Source organism: Euprymna scolopes, chromosome 24 (assembly GCF_053919585.1).
Source record: "Euprymna scolopes isolate OS-2025 chromosome 24, ASM5391958v1, whole genome shotgun sequence".
In the NCBI taxonomy this organism is placed as follows: Eukaryota; Metazoa; Mollusca; class Cephalopoda; order Sepiida; family Sepiolidae; genus Euprymna; species Euprymna scolopes.
In genome coordinates, this window is record NC_136505.1 from 92618683 (window position 1) to 92640943 (window position 22261).

General features: G+C 38.8%; 3 protein-coding genes and 1 non-coding gene across 4 annotated transcripts; all 4 read left to right on the plus strand.

Moving 5' to 3' along the window:
- The first annotated feature begins 4034 nt into the window (after positions 1-4034).
- On the plus strand, positions 4035-5771 carry LOC145246529 (uncharacterized). Its single transcript, XM_080108136.1, has one exon. It carries the CDS (start codon positions 4035-4037, stop codon positions 5769-5771), a length of 1737 nt encoding a protein of 578 aa, XP_079964262.1.
- A 129-nt stretch (positions 5772-5900) lies between these two features.
- On the plus strand, positions 5901-7340 carry LOC145246530 (uncharacterized). Its single transcript, XM_080108137.1, has one exon. It carries the CDS (start codon positions 5901-5903, stop codon positions 7338-7340), a length of 1440 nt encoding a protein of 479 aa, XP_079964263.1.
- Positions 7341-7401: 61 nt separating this feature from the next.
- LOC145246532 (uncharacterized) lies at positions 7402-8277 on the plus strand. The gene has a single exon (XM_080108138.1). It carries the CDS (start codon positions 7402-7404, stop codon positions 8275-8277), a length of 876 nt encoding a protein of 291 aa, XP_079964264.1.
- A 12392-nt stretch (positions 8278-20669) lies between these two features.
- Positions 20670-20742, plus strand: Trnar-acg (transfer RNA arginine (anticodon ACG)). The gene has a single exon. It is a non-coding gene; the product is annotated as a tRNA-Arg (tRNA).
- The last annotated feature ends 1519 nt before the right edge of the window (positions 20743-22261 follow it).

The window sequence follows — 22261 nt, forward strand, 5'->3', positions numbered from 1 at the left end:
CATCTCTCTCACGGATGTGATGTTGCTAGTCTCAGTCTTTTGTTTACAAATACTATTCTGGCATATGTTCTTCAGTATTGTCTGATCAATTATTTGCTTCTTTTATTCCATCTTGTTTTACTCGTTGGTCAAGGGGTCTCCATCAATTCGCCATTTTAATATGTCATTGTAATACACCTACCTATTCCAGTAGCTTCCTTTCAAGAGCTGCAAGGTTATGGAACTCTCTCCCTGCTCACTGTTTTCCTCTTACCTATAACTTTGATCTTTTCAAGACTAAACTCAATAGAAATCTCCTGTTTTCGAATAATTATCTTTAGTTATTGTCAGCTCTGTACATAAAGTGGCTTCACACGTTGTCATGGGCGATTTCAATAAATAAACAATAACACTTTGACAATTTCGATATGCATTTATTTAACCGTGGTCAAAGGAAAAGAAGACGTTTATTTACCTTTAAATGTGCAATTTAGAAATAGATCGAAACTTATAACTACGTCTAATATCTGTATAGGTGTATAAAAGAAGTAAGTAAGTAAAACACCCCTCGGGTTAAAGTATCTTGGAGCTAGTGTCTATCTTCGAACTTGTAGGACTACGAAATGCGTTCAATAAGTTTCCAGGCATTTCTCAACACATCGTCAGACTAAAATTGTCCTTTGTATTCTTGTCTTTCAAGCACAAAAACCCAAATGTCTGACTCGAATCGTAATTTAATCTCCTGCATGACGTGATGACGCCATTTCTCAAAAAGAGCGACTTTCACATTGTACCAACAATTCTTCAAAACATGTCGATTTGTAATTAAAATTTCTTCATAACATGACGATTTCAAAGTCTCAAATAGTTCGACTCTTGACATGGTCGCATCAATTTTACCTTTCTTGCCCAAAATAGTTTGCAGGCTACAAAAAATGACCGCACTCTCACGGCATTCACGATTTTTAGTACGGCTTCATAAATTCGCCTTGTTTTCTCCGCTGACAAATACTCAACGCCTTTTCCACTCTTCTTCCGGTACTTATGCACTTTTGTTACCGAGCTGAAATAATAACGTTATTATTTAGAAAGCCGTTCTTAACATGGGAGGGTGTGTTTTGTAATTATTCTGTACTTTCACTTGACAATTTAATAAAAAGATATCGTAAAACATGAATTAAATTTAAAAAAAAACTATTTAACAAAATAGCACGGTAACAAAAGTACATAAGCACCTTCTTTCCTTCTTATCGCAGCCACTCCTCTCGTATGAATTTTTTTTTTTGGCACCATACCGACCCCTGTAAATGTAGCGTCCTCTAAAAATCTGCACGTTATCGACTACAATAATAATAATAATGTAAAGGCAAGAGTTCCACATGGTGGCCGGCCATAATCCAGGAAGGGGACATTTTATATTCAGCACCGTCCGTTTCCTGTAGACCTGCGCACGAAGCCACTGTTGCGTGTCGACACCGCTTTTTGCGAGAGGCGGTCTTTTTCAAATCACTCAGCACGGTTAGCAGAGGTGTCTTTCTTTGCTTGCGATAGACGTTGGTTCTGGGGCATATAGCTTGGCAAAAATAGAGTTTTACGTTGACGACGAAGATGTTTTAGCGTTGGCCACGTGCGCGCAAATAAATCTACATATATCAGTAAAATTCGTTGTTCAGGATTTTTGCTCCAGTACGCTTGCTGTTACAGTAAAACTCTATTTCGTGTACAACAAGGTAAAATATTACGTTTTTTTTTGTTTTGCGAAATTTTGGGAGCAGAAACTCTAAAAAACAAAAAGGAACCTGCGAACACTTGTTGTACTACTATTTAGAACAGCAGCCCAACGATTTTAAGAAGACGAACGCTGACTTGTTTGAGAAGCACAAAAGCGTGTTACGTTGCGAGCAGAATTTCTAAAAGTAACAGAAAATCTTTGAAACTTGCGAAACGAACCTCCTCTTTGTTTTATATATTTTTTTGAAAAGGACATTTATCTCCCACTTGTTTCTTTGTTTGTAAAAAAAAAAAAAAAAAAAAAAAAATTCTTTTTCTTTTGACGAACTCTTGAAAACGAACTCTTTAAAGTTTTCTGACGAATCTTTGGTCAAAAAAAAGTGGACACTTTTACGTACGAAATTATCTGCGACGTATGTTATTTTAAAGTTTGTTTTTCCTTTCAGATACGCGGCACATTTCCGCTGCGTTTATTTCGTTTTTTTTTGTTTGTAATTCTTGTTTATAGGTGGCACTCGAACAAGAAGCCACACGGCACGTGTTGTATTTTGTTTTATCACCCTGCTTTGCTTTTGTATTCTGTATATTGTCTTTGTTGTACTTTTCCTCGTCGCACCTTTTAACCTTACATGTTCATTTAGGTAAAGGATTCTCGTTGCTTACCTTTAATATTACCGCCTTGCGCCCAAGATTTTATTTTAAATACAAATTAACATAAATATGGCAGAAAGAAGGGCACCCACAGAGCGTGACGACTCCGCGTCCACATATTCCAGCAGAACTGCTGGAAGTCGTTCTTCTCGGTATTCAAGAACCTCTCACGGGTCCCGCATGTCTAGAAAGTCGACAGAGACTTTGGTGGAAGTTGCTGCCCTCAAGGCAAAGCTACAATATTTGGGGAGGGAAGCCCAGCAGAGGGCCGAGTTGGAGAGGACTCCGACCGAAATGGAGCTGCACATAGCCCAAGCCAAGCTGGAGGTTCTGGAGAACGCACGGGATGCAGCGGAGGAAAGGAGTCGCCCAGCATCTGAGGTCAATACCGACCACAAAGTGGAAAACTTCCTGAGGTCACAGGCAGCCACCAGTGAGCCGGTGTTGGGTGCTGCTGGACCATCTTTGACTGGATCTGACCCCCTGTTCGAGGACTCTACGCCAGCCGAAGAAACCAAAACTCATCGAATTCGTCTGAACCCTGATGCAAATTTCGTGCTCCAGCAACGGAAACAGCCCATACAATCAACCAGTGTTGACTTCGTCGACCTGCTTAATACCGCTCCCCACGGCCAAACACCATTGCCATTGGGTGACCATAACGTCCCTAGCGACTACTATTCACAGCGAACGGAACGCGCAGGTGAAGATACCTCGGGAGAAGCCTTGAGGGAGCTAGTTAAGTCGTTGGCGGAACAGATCAGTCTCAGCCGGCTACCCCCACCCGAGCCTTGCGTGTTCTATGGGGATCCAATGAAATATCCGAGTTGGAAGATAGCATTCCAGACCCTAATAGAGCACCGGAGGATCCCACCGGCAGAAAGGTTGCATTACCTGAAAAAGGATATAGGCGGCCAAGTCCGCGAGACGGTAGAAAGCTACTTCCTACTTCCACCTGAGGATGCCTTCGAAGAAGCAAAAGGATTGATCGAGGAGCGATATGGGAGCCCGTTGGTGATTGCCGATGCCTTTAGAGACAGATTGGAAAGCTGGCAACGGATTAGCACAAGAGATGGAGCGGCTCTGCAGAGGTACGCTGACTTTTTGAGACAGTGCAACACGGCCATGAGGAGCATAGGAAGTCTCCGGATCCTAAATGACGAAAGAAAAAACCGAAAGATGCTGCGAAAACTGCCAGATTGGATTGTACACAAGTGGGAAGGCGTCGTCTCACAGTAGAGAGAGAATAAGGGTGAATTTCCTTCCTTCAAGGAGTATATGGACTTCATCACTAGGCAAGCACGCATTGCCACAGATCCAGTGACTTCACTTCAGCTTGTGAGAAGCGATCAGCCAGCAAGAGAAAGACCGACCTTCAACAGGGAAAAACTCCAACACAATCGAGAAAGCCGAACCCTTGCGACAATCAGTGACATTCCAAGAAAGGAATCCTACCACAGAAATGAAAGCTGCGTACTCTGCCGAGGCAGTCATGACTTGCATGTTTGTGCGACCTTTGGGGCAAAGTCTCTTTCGGATAGAAAACAATTTACCCGAGAGAGGGGACTTTGCTTTGCGTGTTTACGGCATGGACATGTCTCTCGCGGATGCAGACAAAAGAAAAAGTGTGACGTCTGCTCAAGGCTACACCCTACATCGTTGATTACACCAGAATGCAGGAAGGAACGAATGACGAAAGGGGAAGCACCTTAAGGCCTGTTGAAAGCACGTCTGGAACAACTCTTTTGAACAGCACTGGATCATCCAGAAAAACTTCAATGATCCTCCCTGTATACATATCACACACAGACAAGCCAAATAACGAACGGCTTGTGTACGCCATCCTAGATTCCCAGTCGGACACCACCTTTATTCTGCAAGACACCTGCCAATCATTGGGACTAGCGGGCACACCTGTGAAGCTCAAACTATCCACAATGCATGCCGAAAACAAGGTTATCGACAGCACTAAAGTGCAAGGACTGATGGTTCGTGGTTTTAACAACCCGCAGAAAATCCAATTACCCAGTGCATACACCAGAAACATCATGCCGGCGAACCGAGCGCACATCCCCACACCTGAAGTAGCAGAATTGTGGCCGCACCTAAGACCTATCGCGGGTTCTATTTTACCTTTACAGAACTGCGAGGTTGGCCTATTGATCGGATACAACTGCGCCAAAGCATTGACACCGAGGGACATCATTGCCCCAAATGGAAATGGACCGTATGGTCAGCAAACTGACCTTGGATGGGGCATAGTGGGTGTTGTTGACACTACCTGGGAGGGCGCAGACTGTGACCATGTCGGAGTTAGCCATCGCATTGTGGTCAGGGATGTAACCGAGGACCTCGCACTATTTAACCACCCGAGACCGGAACCCGCATTCTTTTCAGTGAGAAATAAAGTCAAAGAAATTATTGATCCGAACAGCCTGATCAAGATGTTCGGGTTGGATTTCAGTGAGAGGCATGCGGGGTCCAAATGTTTGTCGCAGGAGGATAGGAAATTTCTCTCGGTTTTGGAGGAGAGAACCCGGTTAAAGGAAGGACGCTACGAGATGCCTCTACCCTTTCGAAATGCCATGCCGCGTTTGCCGAACAACAAGGAAATGGCCTTGCAGCGTTTACGACCCCTCAAGGGACGCTTTAAAAGGGATCAGGCCTATCATGCCAAATACATAAAATGCATGGAGGATCTGATTGACAAGGGACATGCCGAACGAGTAACTGAAGAGGATATGGTGCAGACCAACCATGTATGGTACCTACCTCATCATGGAGTTTACCATCCAAAGAAACCAGGGAAGCTTCGTGTCGTGTTTGATGGTAGCGCACGATATAGATCATGGTCCCTAAATGATCTCTTGCTGCAGGGACCAGATTTCATCAACTCACTTTGTGGAGTGCTTTGTCGATTTCGCAAGGAACCCATAGCCTTTGTTTGCGACATCGAGCAGATGTTTTTGCAGTTTCGAGTGGAAGCCTGTCATCGGAATTATCTGAGGTTTTTGTGGTGGAGAAATGGTGATGTGAATCAGGAACCGTCCACATACCGTATGACCAGACACTTGTTTGGTGCAGTGTCGTCCCCTGGCTGCGCAAATTTTGCACTTAGGAAGATTGCAACGGAGGGAAAATCAGACTTTGGGATGGACGTCTCTAACTTCATAAAAAGAGATTTTTATGTGGACGACGGGTTGAAGTCGGTTTCTACTCCAGAGGAGGCCGTAAGCCTGATTAAAAGAAGTACAGCCCTATGTAAGAGGAATGGTCTCGTCCTACACAAGTTCCTGTCAAATTCAAAGGAGGTACTAAAGGAAATACCACCAGAGGCTCGAGCAAGGGGACTGACAAATATCGACATCCATGAGGATGGCCTACCCATCGAGAGAACTTTAGGAATTTAGTGGTGTGTCGAATCTGATACCTTTCAGTTCAGGATTACACTAAATGACAGACCACTTACCAGACGAGGCGTCTTATCCACTCTTAGTTCCGTATACGACCCCTTGGGATTTGTTGCACCTTTTATCCTGATGGGAAAACAGATTTTACAGGAGATGTGCATAAACCAGTCAGACTGGGACAGTCCCATACCCGAAAACCTACAACCACGCTGGCGACAATGGAGGGAAGAAGTAAAAAATCTGGACACTATTGTTGTCAAGCGATGTCTTAGGCCTGTGGATTTTGATGAGATTGTGACAACGGAGATACACCATTTTTCGGATGCCAGCACCATAGGATATGGGCAATGTTCATACTTGCGTTTGATTGACCGCAATCAGAGGGTGCATTGTTCCTTGATCATGGCAAAGGCCAGAGTTACACCCATCAAACCTGTCACCATACCCAGACTCGAACTCATGGCAGCTCTCGTTTCAGTAAGGATCAGCTCGGCACTGCTTGAAGATCTGGACATTACTAACGTTATAGAGTGGTTTTGGACAGACAGTAGAGTAGTTCTCGGCTACATCGGAAATGAGTCTCGTCATTTTCACATCTTTGTCGCGAACAGAATTCAGCAAATCCGTGACCACACAGAGCCGTATCAGTGGAATTATATCCGTTCAGCCGACAACCCTGCAGATATGGCATCACGTGGAGCAACACCCAGGGAGTTGATGAACAGGAAGATGTGGTTTGATGGTCCGAATTTTCTCTGGGACTCAAATGTGCCCTTTGCCACATGTCAGAAGGAAGACCATGATCAACCAGGTCTAAAAAGTGATGACCCAGAAGTAAAGTCAACCACCTTTTACGTGGTCACAGAATCCACTAAACAGACATCTATAGTGGAGCGCCTAAAGTATTTCTCGGATTGGACAAGAGCACGAAGAGCCGTAGCCCTCTGCCTGAAATATAAAGACAAGTTAAGGGAGCGTGTGTCCGCCAAGCAGAGGGGTACCACTGGGGACCAGCTGGCAGTGACCGATCTACAAAGGGCTGAAGTGGAAGTCTTAAAACAAATACAGTCGGAGGCCTTTTGTCAAGAGCTCCAAGATCTAAACAAGTCCACCGGCAAAATCACAAACAGCAACGACAGGACCCCTAGGCGTTTAAAACACACATCCTCACTATACCGTCTCGACCCTTTTCTAGATAAAAATGGTCTGCTTCGTGTTGGAGGTCGCTTAAACAAGGGAAGTTTCAGTGAAGACCAAAAACACCCGGTCATACTCCCCAGAAAAGGCCACATTACCGAGTTGATCATCTCTCATTTTCACAGGAAAATCCATCATCAGGGTCGCAACATGACCACCAATGAGATTAGACAGGGTGGATTTTGGATCATCGGATGTAGCTCAGCGGTCTATACCCATGTATCAAGATGTGTCATATGCCGGAAACATCGTGGTGGGACTCAGGAACAAAAGATGAGCGACTTACCACCGGACAGAATCCAACCAGAGCCACCATTCACTTACAGTGGTGTTGATTTTTTTTGGGCCATTCTGTATCAAGGAGGGCCGTAGGGAATTGAAGAGGTACGGCGTTCTCTTCACATGTATGTCGTCCAGAGCAATTCATCTGGAAATGGCAACCTCATTGGACACCAGCTCATTCATAAATGTGTTGCGGAGATTTGTATCCATTCGTGGTACGATCAGACAGCTGCGATCGGACAGAGGGACTAATTTTGTTGGCGCGAACCGTGAGCTACGCAAAGCTGTGGAAGAGATGAATGATGACCACCTCCAACACCACCTTTCAAATTTGGGATGCGACTACATCATATTTAAACCAAACACACCTTCAGCTAGCCATATGGGCGGCGTCTGGGAACGGCAGATCCGCACAGTCCGAAGTATACTCTCCTCTCTTACAAACGATTTTGGTGCTAGTCTGGACGACGATTCTTTGAGAACTTTCCTCTGTGAGACCATGGCCATCGTCAACTGTCGACCACTAACAGTGGATGGTCTAAATGACCCCCTCGCAAACGAACCACTGACTCCAAATCATTTATTAACGATGAAGTCCACCATCATATTGCCACCACCTGGAAATTTTCAAAGATCAGACCTATACTGTCGAAAGAGGTGGCGACGGGTCCAGTATTTGGCAAACGTATTCTGGACACGTTGGAAGAGAGAATTCTTACAAACGCTTCAGGAAAGGAGAAAATGGTCCGATTCACAAAGAAACATTTCCATTGGAGATGTTGTCCTAATCAAGGAGGACAACTCACCCAGAAATTCTTGGCCGCTCGGGCTGGTCATGGAAACTATTCCCAGCAGCGACGGTCTGATCCGCTCTGTGAGGCTTTCAGTCGGAAACACAAATCTTAACAGGAAGGGTCAAAGAAACCGACCGCTGCAGGTATTGGAACGCCCTATACACAAGTTGGTTGTCTTATGCGAGGCTGAGACCGGGGAAGCCCCCACCGAGGAGCTTTTTGTCCCTAACTAAAAAAAAAAAAAATAAGTACACCTTATTTTGGGGAGCCATGTAAAGGTAAGAGTTCCACATGGTGGCCGGCCATAATCCAGGAAGGGGACATTTTATATTCAGCACCGTCCGTTTCCTGTAGACCTGCGCACGAAGCCACTGTTGCGTGTCGACACCGCTTTTTGCGAGAGGCGGTCTTTTTCAAATCACTCAGCACGGTTAGCAGAGGTGTATTTCTTTGCTTGCGATAGACGTTGATTCTGGGGCATATAGCTTGGCAAAAATAGAGTTTTACGTTGACGACGAAGATGTTTTAGCGTTGGCCACGTGCGCGCAAATAAATCTACATATATCAGTAAAATTCGTTGTTCAGGATTTTTGCTCCAGTACGCTTGCTGTTACAAAAAAAAAAAAAAAAAAAAAAATAATAATAATAATAATAATAATAATAAGAAGAAGAAGAAGCAGAAGCAGAAGAAGAAGAAGAAGAAACAATTTAGCCACGGCATGAATCGACTACAAAAAAAGCGTACGACAGAATCCTCCAAGCATGGATAATAGAATACCTAAAAAAATGTATAAAATACCAAGCAGGATCATGAACGTGATAGAAAATGCAATGAGAACATGGAGACTGGAACTGATAGCTGATGGACAACACATAACAGAAATTAACATACAAAAAGGCATCTTCCAAGGAGATTCACTATCACCATTACTGTTCATCATAACCATGATGCCCCTGAACAATATACTGAGAAAGTGTCAAACCGCATACAAGTTTTCTAACACGAAGGGAAAAATAAACCACCTGATGTACATTGACGATTTGAAACTTTTCGCAAGGACCGAAAATGAACTCAAGACATTAATAAACACCACCAGGATCTTCAGACAGGACATCCAAATGGAGTTTCTTATGGAGAAGTGCGCGCTACTAGTGATAAGAAAGGGAAAACTGGAGACGACAGAAGGCATGGAACTACCCAACCAAAGGGCGATGAGAGCACTAGAGGAACAAGACGTCTATAAATATCTGGGAGTTATGGAAGCAGACGCCATTCAAAGCAACAGAAATGAAAGAGAGAATTGGAAAGGAATACCCCAGGAAAACAAACAAAAATTCTGAAATCTAAATTATATAGCAGAAACCTAATAAAAGGTATAAATGCATGGGCAGTATCACTAGTAAGATACTCATGATCGTTCATAGGGTGGACTAAAGAAGGACTTAGATAGCTCGATCAGAAGACCAGGAAACTCATGACCATGCACAACGCGCTACATCCGAAGGACGATGTTGACCAACTCTATATGAACAAGAAAGACGACGGAAGGGGACTGATCTGCATAGAAGACTGTGAATGATACGAAATAAAAAGAAAAGAACTAGAAAATGCATAATGCAAAACACTGAAAGAATAATGGCAGAGACACACAGAAAAAAAATCAACAAAACAGAAAACAGAGAGACAAAGGATGAACAAAAAGAAAAATGGGAAGAGAAACAACTACACGAAAGATTCATAAACATGACAAAAGATGAAAATAACGAAAACACTTGGACATGGATGCGAAAAGGAAACATAAGCAGAGAAACTGAATCTCTAATAACCGCAGCAATGATAACTCGATAAGAACCAACCACATCAAATCAAAGATCAACAAAACACAAGAAAACAGCAAGAAGACAGACGTGCACATCACTTCTGCTTTTCACTTATATATAGATATCATTTCTACTTCAGTTAAGGTTGAGAGACTTTAAAAATTGAATCCGCGTTGATCAACGTCTCAAGTTACGACGTATTTAGTAAAGTTACACCGCAACGCGTAAACAGGTAGATATTGAATGTTTCAAATGTTTAACTAGGCAATTGAAATAAATGTGTCACTAAGAAAAAGAAAAGTAGGAGTGACCCCTGGGGAAGGGTCCAGGTGGATGGCGAAGGGCATTGGTGTTGGTTTACATTAACTATTCGCGTCCGGCCCGAGAGACATATATAGTCACTCAGGAGACACTATAATCATATAAATATATTCCAAAGAAATCCATTGGCTTTTTGACTAAGAGCAAAGATTCTTAAGCTTCCGCTTAACTGTATTTAGTTTGATAGAAAAACATCGATTCTCCAACTGTATCACCCTCAAACCTCACTCCCATTTAAAGAACGACTTGCTGGTTTTAGGTTCTGAAAAAAAAGAAGAAAATTGTAGACGTTCTATTATTTCGATTATATTCAGAGGGTCTGACTAACAAAACATTTTGCATTTTGTTTTGCAAGCAATCTTTGTTTTATACCAATGAATACACACACACACGCATACACACACACACACACACACACACACACACACACATATATATATATATATATATATATATATATATATATATATATATATATATATGACCCCAAAAGACGGGACCCAACTCTAATTAGGCCCCGTTTTTTAGTGTTTTGTCTGAATGAAATGAAACTTTGGTCATAACTAGTTTATTATGTTCAAAACATCACATCAAAACACTAGGGTCTTTGGCCTTTTTTTTTCTCCGTTCTACAGAATATGTTCTAGATGGTCTCCATTTAGCTTTTGATTTTTTGGGGTCACCCAGTATATATATATATATATATATATATATATATATATATATATATATATATATATATATATATATATAACAAAATGCAAATCTTCTGCAGAACAAATGCAAAAGGTTTTGTTATAGCAGATAATTATATCAGCCCATTTAAAAAAACTCGTTTCTTATCGTTGAACGTTTTCAGTTGAATTAAGTCGGTCAATTTAGCTCTTATGTACAGATCATCATATAATGATTAGATCATTTTGACTGACGTAAAAAAAAACACACACATTAAAAATTAAAAATGTTTAAATTTCAAGGTTATTTCACGCGGTTAACGGTAGCTGAATAGATACGGTCTTTGCTAATTAAGCCAGCTATAGCTTTTGGCGCCAGGTTCGAATCTATCGAATGGTGTTAATCGTGACACCCTGCACTGAATATTCCAGAAAGGATGAAACACTAGTGTCTGTAGGTATTTAATAATTATTCTTTCCTTCTGTTGAGCACTTTTAATTGAATTAAAGTCGGGAAATTTAGCTCTTATGCACAGATCATCGTATAATGATTAAACTATTCTGACTGACGTAAAAAAAACATTTAAAAATAAATGTTTAAATTTCAACGTTATTTCACTAGTGTGTGCAAGTATTTTATATTATAGCAAATATATATATATATATATATATATATATATATACAGGGTGACCCAAAAAAACGGGCCCCAAATCTAATTATGCCCTAGTTCGTAGTGTTTTGTCCGAATAAAATGAAACTTGGGTCACAACTAGTTTATTATATTCAAAACATCACATCAAAACACTAGGGTCTTTGGCCTTTTTTTTCTGTTCTACAGCATATGTTCTAGATGACCTCCATTTAGCTTTTGTTTTTTTGTTTTTTTGATCACCCGGTATATATAATTACACACACACACACACACACACACACACACACACACACACACACACAAAGGCATCACCACATTATCAAGGCCCAGAGGCCACTCAAGGATAAGGGTTAAAGAGTGTACAGTAGAAGTTGGTCAATATAGTAATCATTAGTAATGAAAATTTGGTAAATTTAATAACTTATATGGAACGGCTCATCAAGAACTTATTTACTTTAGACTTGAACAAAACCATATTGTAGTCAGCCGGAAAGCAGGAAAACGGAAGACAATTCCACAGGCGTGCAGTTCTAAGAAAGAAGCTTTGTTCATGGAATCTACGTTTAGGTTTAGGCACAGATAAAGAGTGGGGGAAATTATTGATAGTGTTTACAGCTAGACGAGTGTTTCTTGTGAAAGTTTGGCGAGGGGGGGCCATAGATTGAAGCTCAGTTGAACACTTTCCATGAAAATAACGATACATCAGAGACAAACTCGCAACATCTCTTCTGTGAGATAGAGGTTGCAAGGAGGAGAAAAGGACATCTCCTACGAGGCTACGAAGTCTATTTTGAACTCTATCAAGGCAGGACAAGTTCTTTCTAGCAGCTCCTGCCCAGATGTGGCAACAGTATTCCATCCTTGGACGTACCTGGCTCTTATATAGATAGAGAATAGCATCAGCAGTGAGATATCTACTGGATCGATAGAAAGATCCCACCATTTTTCCAGCGGCCTTGGCAACATATTTGATATACGTGTTCCATTTAAGATCAGGAGTAATGGTCAAGCCCAGAAGCTTGTCAAAACTTGAGGCCTCCTGAAGACGAGAGCCATTCATTTCAATTGATGACAAATGTGGATTAGAATGTTGATGATGTAAAGAGAGAAGCTTGGTTTTAGATGCATTAAAAGTAACCAGCCACTCCTTTCCCCATTGTACTACGTGCTCAAGATCAGAGGAGAGAGAATTGGAGAGAACTTGCTCGTTTACTGTCTTAGATGTGGTACCATAAATGGTAGTGTCGTCAGCATAAATGTCTACAAATGATGTAAGGATATGATTTGGAAGATCATTAATGTAGATCAGGAAAAGAGTTGGGCCCAGGATGGATCCCTGAGGGACACCGGCATTAATATTGTGAGCTTCTGATTTTTGCCCCTCAACTACTACTCTTATGAATCTATCAGAAAGAAATGATTTAATAATTGAGAAGACTTTTCCAGCTATACCATAGCTAGCGATCTTATGAAGTAAACCTTTATGCCATACCCTATCAAAGGCTTTAGATATGTCAAGAGCAATTGCCCTAGAAAGATTGCCACCGTCGAGAGATTTGCTAATCCTATGCGATATAACTGTAAGGACATCTGCTGTAGATCTAGCAGAACGGAAACCATATTGAGTGTCACTAAGAAGGTTATTTTTGTTGAGATGTTTGATTACTTCTGTATTTAATACAGATTCTAGCAACTTACTCATGACGCACAGGAGACTTATTGGCCTGTACTGAGAGGGGGATGAGCGATCACCTGAATTCTTAAATACAGGGCATACTGATGAGATTTTCCAGGGAGATGGGAAACTATTCTCCTTAAGACAACGTTTAAACAGTTTTGTAAGTATGGGCGCTAGTTCAGGTTGAAGTTTTTTGAGTACTATAATTGGAATACCATCAGGGCCAGTTGCTTTACTGGAATCAAGGTTTTTGATTAGCTTGGCAACATCACGTACAGATATACGTATATCACATTGCGTGTTTTCTGTAAAAATTTACCGCTTGCATGGTATTAACCCCTGAACCCTCGCACTATTGTGTGCCAACTCACCGCCATCGTTTATGCTGTTCTTACATGATGCGTTCGCGCATGGACGCGCGTAGTAAGGTGACTTGTCACATCGCGGAAGAAATTTTTAGCAGACATTTAAAATAACAAGAAAGTTTTAAAAAACAAGATGTTGTCCATTTTTCTGTGTTACGTAGTTTTTGATGCTTTTTTAATTGATCTAAAAAATTAAGTTTTCACGAGCGGTCTGTCTACAAAAGCATTTTTATTTTTCGTTTTTTTTTTTTTGTTGAGTTTTTTTTTGTTTTTTCAATTATAAAACTTGTACAACAGGTGCTTCTGCAGATTAATTTACCGTTTTTCCATAAGTAGCGCGCGCTACACCTCCCGTTCCCCCTGCCCCTGTCCTTGTCCCTCCATGCCCTACTCCCCAATGTTAACAGAATTAAACAGTCTGCTCGGTGTATGTAATGGAAGATTTCACGAATTGAAAATCCATGGATTAAGGAAAGAACTTAAAATTTCTTGTATTCCTTGTTTCAAACAATATATATTTGTTTAAAAATTCTACATTTTTACTACACAAAATTTAAATCGTACAATATTTACTTGGCTCTATCTTGCATTTTGAGGTATTTTATTTGGCTGGGATTGTCTTATAGAAAAATAAATCCTCCCAACAATGTTTTCAATATGCTATGATGCTGTAAACCACAAGATTAATTAATCTGTGATTTAACTCATCAAATGTTCATATATATATATATATATATATATATATATATATATATATATATATATATATATATGTATAAACATTTGAGGAGCTAAATCACAGATTAATTATTTTATTAATTACCATTTTCACAATATATATATATATATATATATATATATATATATATATATGTATGTTTATATATGCATGTATATATATATATATATATATATGTATGTTTATATATGCATGTATATATATATATATATATATATATATATATATATACATGTGTACAGTAGAACACCCGGATACGGCATTAACAATTAGTAACAATTTACAGCATAGTATATAATACACATGTACGTAATCAAATAACATTATAAAATAACACCTTAAGGCGGGGTAAATAGCGTAACCAGAGGCCGGAAAAACATTGTATGCCACATCGTAATTTGAAAAAGAAAAACGTATGCTAGGGCCACCGTATCCCGGAATATTTCTCTCTCTCTCTCTCTCTCTCTCTCTCTCTTTATATATATATATATATATATATATATATAAATATATATATATATATGAAATAAAAAAACTATTTGCTTTTATTAACTATTTGCTCTTATATATATACTAGCAAAAGTACCAATCGTTGACTGGGTTCAAAAACAGCCTACAGAAAACAGACTATGATTTATGAAAGTATGATAGGTTATGAAAAGGAAGGGTTGTAAATTTGGGTTGAATTTGGAGGTATCAAAACCAAAGCAAAATATCATGAAAGTAAAAATAAAATAGATAAACCCCATAATTTATTATACCATACCTGTTCACACTGAAACACTTATCACAATATTCTGTGGATCTATATTAAAAAACCTTGTTAAACTTTGTGACTTATTTACATTCTATGGAGGACAGGTGCGAACGAACACTCCATAATTTTATTATACCATATTTCTTCAAACTGAAACATAATTATCAAAGTATACTTACGCAGATAGATATGAAAAGTCTTTATTAAAGTTTGTACTTACTTCCATTCTATGGCGACCAGGTGCAAACGCAGACCCCACAATTTTATTATACCATCCCTATTTAAGTTAAAACATACTTATCAAAGCATTCTTATGTACATCTGTATCAAAAACACTCGTAAACGCTTTTTTTAATTCTTAAATTTCTTAATTTCCATACTTTGTGGACCAGGCGCGAACGCAGACCCCACAATTTTTATGAACCACCGTTCTGCCAGATCAAACATACCCACTCCTGTGTCTAGATACATCTTCTATCATTATATGTAATCAGTTTTTTAAAAAATAGTCAACCATATAGGAGTCTATTCGTGACCGCACACACACACACACACACACACACACACACACACACACACGCACACACGCACGCACACATACACACACATTCAGCTTTATATTATACTAGCAAAAGTACCCTTCCTTGACTGGGTTTAAAAAAAGCCTACAGAAAATGGACTCTGATTTATTAAAGTATGATAGGCTATGAAAAGGAAGGGTTGTAAAAAGATAGCTTCGAATTCGGGGTTATCAAAATATGATGAAAGTAAAAATAAAATACATAAACCCCATAATTTATTATACCATACCTGTTCGCACTGAAACACTTATCACAATATTCTATGGATCTATATTTAAAAACCTTGTTAAACTTTGTGACATATTTCCATTCTATGGAGGCCAGGCGCGAACGATTTTATCATACCATCCCTATTTAAGTTAAAACATACTTATCAAAGTATTATTATGTACATCTATATCAAAAACACTTGTAAACGTTTTTTTTATTTTTAAATTTTTTATTTCTATACTTTGTGGACCAGGCGCGAACGCAGACCCCACAATTTTAATGAACCAACATTCTGTAGGATCAAACATATCCATTCCTGTGTCTCGATACATCTTCTATCATTATATGTAATCAGTTTTATAAAATAGTCAACCATATAGGAGCCTATTCATGACCACACACACACACACACACACACACACACACACACACACATTCAGCTTTATATATATAAAAACGTAACTTAGGGCCACCGTATCCCGGAATCTTACTATATATATATATATATATATATATATATATATATATATATATATATATATATATAGTAAGATTCCGGGATTACTATATATATATATATATATATATATATATATATATATATATATATATATATAGTAAGATTCCGGGATTACTATATATATATATATATATATATATATATATATATATATATATATATATATATAGTAATCCAGGAATCTTACTATATATATATATATATATATATATATATATATATATATATATATATATATATATATATATATATATATAGTAATCTTACTATATATAGGGCGGTGGCCCTAACTTATGTTTTTTTTTTCTATTTTCTGTTGCAGCTTCATTTACCAGCATCTAGTAGCATAGATGCAGATTTGGTGCGTATATTTATAAACCAGCACAAGTGAAAATGTTTATACTTACTACGCCTAAAAGAATAAAAGAAAAAGAAACCCTCAAATTTAAATTTCTAATCTACATTCTAAATTAATTTCGATGATAAGACACGATAGGGAGTAGAGGTAGGAGAATAGAGATTTTTTTTTTTTTGAGTAAATATAAACATTTTAACTTTTACGTTTTATAAATACACTCAGTAAAGCTGCATCTAATTTTTTTGATGGCTACCATGCTTGGAAAAAAATATTCTTTTATTTTGCCTCCGGATATATTTTTTATTTTTATTGACCACTCGGATTTATCACTTGGATTTAATTTTTGAATCTTTTATAAAAATCTTTTGAATCTTTTATAAAAAATCTTTTGAATCTTTTATAAAAAATCTTTTGAATCTTTTATAAAAAATCTTTTGAATCTTTTATAAAAAATCTTTACCCGATATATATAAACAAATATTTACCAGATTTCCTATTCAACGGTGAAACGAAGGAAATATGTTCGCATGTGAAGGAAGGATTACAAGACGCGTTAGATCTCGTCACCTCCTAACTACAAGGAATTTCCATTTCAAGATTTAACATTCATTTTGGATTTAAAGTATAATATCTTTTTCTGCCTCAATATCCAATTCCTTTATTTTATGCATCTAAAATGTTTTAAAAACTTTAATTTTTCTGTGTTTATTGCTTTTATCAAATAAGGTGCAAACCAAATAAAAACATTTGCTAATATTTTTCCTCTGAAGAGATGAAAAGCATCGAAAACTCATGGGTTAAGCAAATAGATTTATTCAATTATATTCTTTGTATTCAAAGAATAAAAAAATCTATGTTTGAAGATTAACTTTCTCAATCATAAAATTTAAATATCTAAATATATAGGGTGGAACAATGAAATTGTCGTCCTAAAGTAAACGACACTACAGCTTTATTTAAACACTTTTATGAAAAAATCATTTCAGGTAACTTGATTATATAGTAGAGCTGGCATCTATTCAATGTAGCGGCCTTTAGCGTCAAACACCGCCTCGATACGGGTCCGGAACTGGGAGCATGCATTTTCTACAAGCGCCGGTGGGGGTTCGGCGAATACTCGACGATCAGGTGTGCTTTGGTATTGTGAGAGGTCATGGTGGTGATTTATTGGATATATGACCAAACAAAGTAGTCCAGAGGCTTCAGGTCAGCGGAAGCGGGGGGGGGATGAGAGTAAGGTACAAAGTCGTAGCACTCCTTCTGACACCAAGCCTGGGTCTCTTTGTACTTGTGGGCCGGCGCCGAGTCCTGCTGCTACATCCAGGGTCTACCAGCGGCCACCTGATTGCACCAGGGGATCACTATACTCTTCAGCACATCCAGGTACACTTTGGTGTTGATTTTCAAGCCGACTTGCATGTGAGGTGGCATGATGTGGCCCTCACTTGAAACAACACCGAAAACCATAACTATGTCCGGAGACTTTGTTTTCATCACCTTAGGCACGTCTCTGTTATTCGTAGCAATCTAGCGATGCATTTTAAATGTGTTGGCAATGGTCTAGTTGTCATAACTTGGCTCGGTAGAGTTGTGCAGCAGCGCATCTCCGATCTCCCTCGTTGAAGATTATGTCACTTTCAGACATGCTAGGAGGCTCATATCCCTCTTGGGATTCATACACCGTTGGCCAATTAGTAGAAAGTTTGCAAAAAAAAAAAAAAAAAGAAAAGAAAATTGCTTTTCATCAAACAGAAATTGAATCATGTCGTCTTTTCTAGAGCGATAGCTTTATCATTCCATCCTGTAATAAGCCCAACATACCGGTAGAGCTTAGATACAACAGGAAAATATTTCGATACTAGAAAAATATATACATGATGTATAAAGATTGGTTGCTCAATTTTAAACAAGGGGATACAATACAGTGTCTAGGGGTTATGCTCTGCATGCACGGCAATTCGAAGCCGAATGCTTCTCATAAGAAACGGTGAAGATGTGGTAAGAACAAAATAGTAATTCAACGTCCAACAATAGGCATATTTACGGGTCTTGTATAGGTTGTATACATGGAAGAGGAACAGGGAGTTATCTAGGGGATTATTAGATAATTATGGCATCTATAATATAAATCTCATCTGTCTATTTAAATGTATGTATGTTTGTATGTATGTTTGCATGTCTCGCAAAAACTTTCAACGGACGCGACAGATCCTGACAAAATCTGTATAAAAGCCAAGTACGTCCAAGGATGGAATACTGCTGCCATATCTGGGCAGGAGCTGCTAAAAACAGCATATCCTGCCTTGACAGAGTACAAAATAGACTTCGTGGCTTAGTGGGGGATGCCCTTTTCTCTACCCTGCAACGTCTCTCACACAGAAGAGACGTTGCGAGCCTACCCTTGTTTTATCGTTATTTCCATGGCAGGTGCTCGTCTGAACTCCAATCTCTGGTCCCCCCTCGCTAATCTTTCACGAAAAACACCCGTATAGCTTAATCCACTGTGAAAATTTTCCCCCACTCTTTATCTGTGCCCAAATCAAAACGTGGATTCCGTGAACAAAGCTTCTTTCTTAGAAGTGCACGCCTCTGGAACTCTGTTCCGTCTGCCTGCTTCCCACCTGACTACAACCTGGATGTCTTCAAGTCCAACGTTAACAAATTCCTAATGAACCGCCCCCTTAAGTAAACACTTCATCAAATTTCCACACTAACGTACTGTACTTGCAATAACCCTTATCCCTGAGTGGCTTCCGGGCCTTGAAAAGTGGTGACCACCATGTAAAAAAAAAAAAAGAAAAAAAAAGAGCGGTATCATTTTTAGCTTGACGTCTTGGACGACAAATATCGAAAAATTCGCCAAAGACATTAATTCCTTTACCGTAAACTCGGCCATTTTGTATCAGGAAGGGTAGATTTTTTCTCGCTGACATTTAAGCAAGTTATCGTCACCGTTGGATTGACTTTGGTTAATTTCAACGCCTTTGACTTCTGATCGTATCATAGAGACATCGGCTAAGACATCAGATTTTATTTCACTTACTTTTTTCGCCTTCGCAGCACGGATTTAAGCCTGCCTGCCTCCTTTTTTTTTTTTTTTTTTTTTTTTTTTTTGCTCAACACACACCTCGAAACACCCGGGCAAAACCGAGTACCCAGGCTAGTTTTAAATATGCTAGAGTGGAATTTTAACAGGATTGGACAGTAGCGATATGGAGTACGCTTTTAGTAGTAAGTATTATATGATATGGGGGTTAATTACCTAATTAGGGTCCAATGAGAGTTAATTATGTTACATTGTCCGGGACCAACACGTTGTATCCTCAATCGCAAAGTGGACAGAGAATAGAAAAAAAAAATTAAGCTCGTTTTTTTCGTACGACATTTATTTCCTCATTCTCTAATTATTGCTATAACGTACATCACGTGATCTTACATCTTCTCAAACAACCTCCACGCCTCTCACGTGATCTTAAACGTTCTTCCCCTTTCGAACATGATGTCCCTTTGAAAGCCTTTCTTTTTTACTACTGGTGACATCATTTCGCATTTGCATACGCGTGACTGTGCTGTGTTTCAGCTAAGCTATTATAAGAATTAATCTATTCTATTAATAACATTAATAACATTCTAAATGTTTAGTTATTTATTTATTTGTGTTTGCCTATATACCAATAAAACTTGCCTATATAGCAAAGAAGAAAAAAAAACAAAAACGAACGGATGCACCGAATTGAAAAATTCTTTTTATTCCCTGAAAGGTGTGAGTCCCTAGATTGCCCTCATCTATATATGGTTCGTAACGAACAACGCCGAGTCACACAAAAAGCTCGAAATAAGGGGTTTTGAGCCGTTTCGTTTTTTTTTTTGAAAAAGTTACCTGCCCATGTCAACGGAATTTAGCACTGTCTGCATACAGTCGCGGTAACATGTTTCGGCATACGGACAGGACTTGTGGCGCAATGGATAACGCGTCTGACTACGGATCAGAAGATTCCAGGTTCGAATCCTGGCAAGTTCGTAATAATTTTAACCATAATTTCATCCAACGTTTACTCATTATCCTTGTATTTAATTTTCACACTTGTATTATCTTTTTCATACGTAGTTTCTTTAATTTCTTTATGCGTATTGCTATTCATCCCTTCTGACGAGAGGGAAAGTATTTCTTTGAAAATCCGCGGTTTAATGACTTTCACCTCAATTTCTGCTTATTTTCTGAATAATAAATATGTTTTTAACGTGTTACTCAAAGTATTTTATTAAACCTATGGACTTATATACGACGAAACACGTGTCAGTGGATAATTATATTTTTAAAATAATATATATATGCCGCTCCCCATTTAGGGGGTACCAAATTGGTCAAAGGGAAAATTATTCCCAACTCGCATTTAGGTAAAAATGCACTTTCGTATAAATAATTGAATTCGTTCAATGAGTATCGCTAACAAAAACAAATAAAAAAAAACATCTAAATAAAAACGCGATACATTCAGTAGTCGAGAGAGTTGGTCCCGTGGTAGAGGTTTAGGCTTCTTATCATGGGGTCCTGATTTCGAATCTCGCTAGATTCAGCCCCTCTGATCAGTCGTAGACGACGAAACACGTGTCAGTGGATAATTATATTTTAAAAATAATATATATATATATATATATATATATATATATATATATATATATATATATATGTTACCGCGACTGTATGCAGACAGTGCTAAATTCCGGTCTGTGGTTGACTTGACGTATATATATATATATATATATATATATATATATATATATACGTCAAGTCAACCACAGACCATTACTACAACAGCCATACCCTACCGCCCTTGCAAGTCTCACCTTACTGTGTAAATTACGGCGCCGACTTTCTTATTACACTAACTTCTGAATTACGTCATTGCTAAATATCATAACCCTACACCAATATATACTATTTCACACTATCATTAAATTAAAACTCGACAGACCTTGACGTTGACATTTTCGACCCTATGACCATACATATAAATATATATATATATTTTTTTTTACATGGGGGTCACCACTTATCAAGGCCCGAAGGCCACTCAGGGATAAGGGTTATTACGTGTACAGTAATCAATGAGATAGTATTGTAGTAATCATTAGTATTGGGGGTTTTGATAGAGTGTCTTACTTAAGGGGGCGGTTTGTCAGGAGTTTGTTTACGTTGGACTTGAAGACGTCCAAGTTGTAGTCAGGTGGGAAACAGGCAGACGGAACAGAGTTCCAGAGGCGTGCACTTCTAAGAAAGAAGCTTTGTTCACGGAATCCACGTTTTGATTTGGGCACAGATAAAGAGTGGGGAAAATTATTGACAGTAGTTTCAGCCAGACGGGTGTTTCTCGTGAAAGATTGACGAGGGGGGAACGAGGGATTGGAGCTCAGACGATCACCTTCCATGGAAATAACGATAAAACAAAGACAGGCTCGTAACGTCTCTTCTGTGGGAGAGAGGTTGCAGGGTAGAGAAAAGGGCATCCCCCACTAAACCACGAAGTCTATTTTGTACT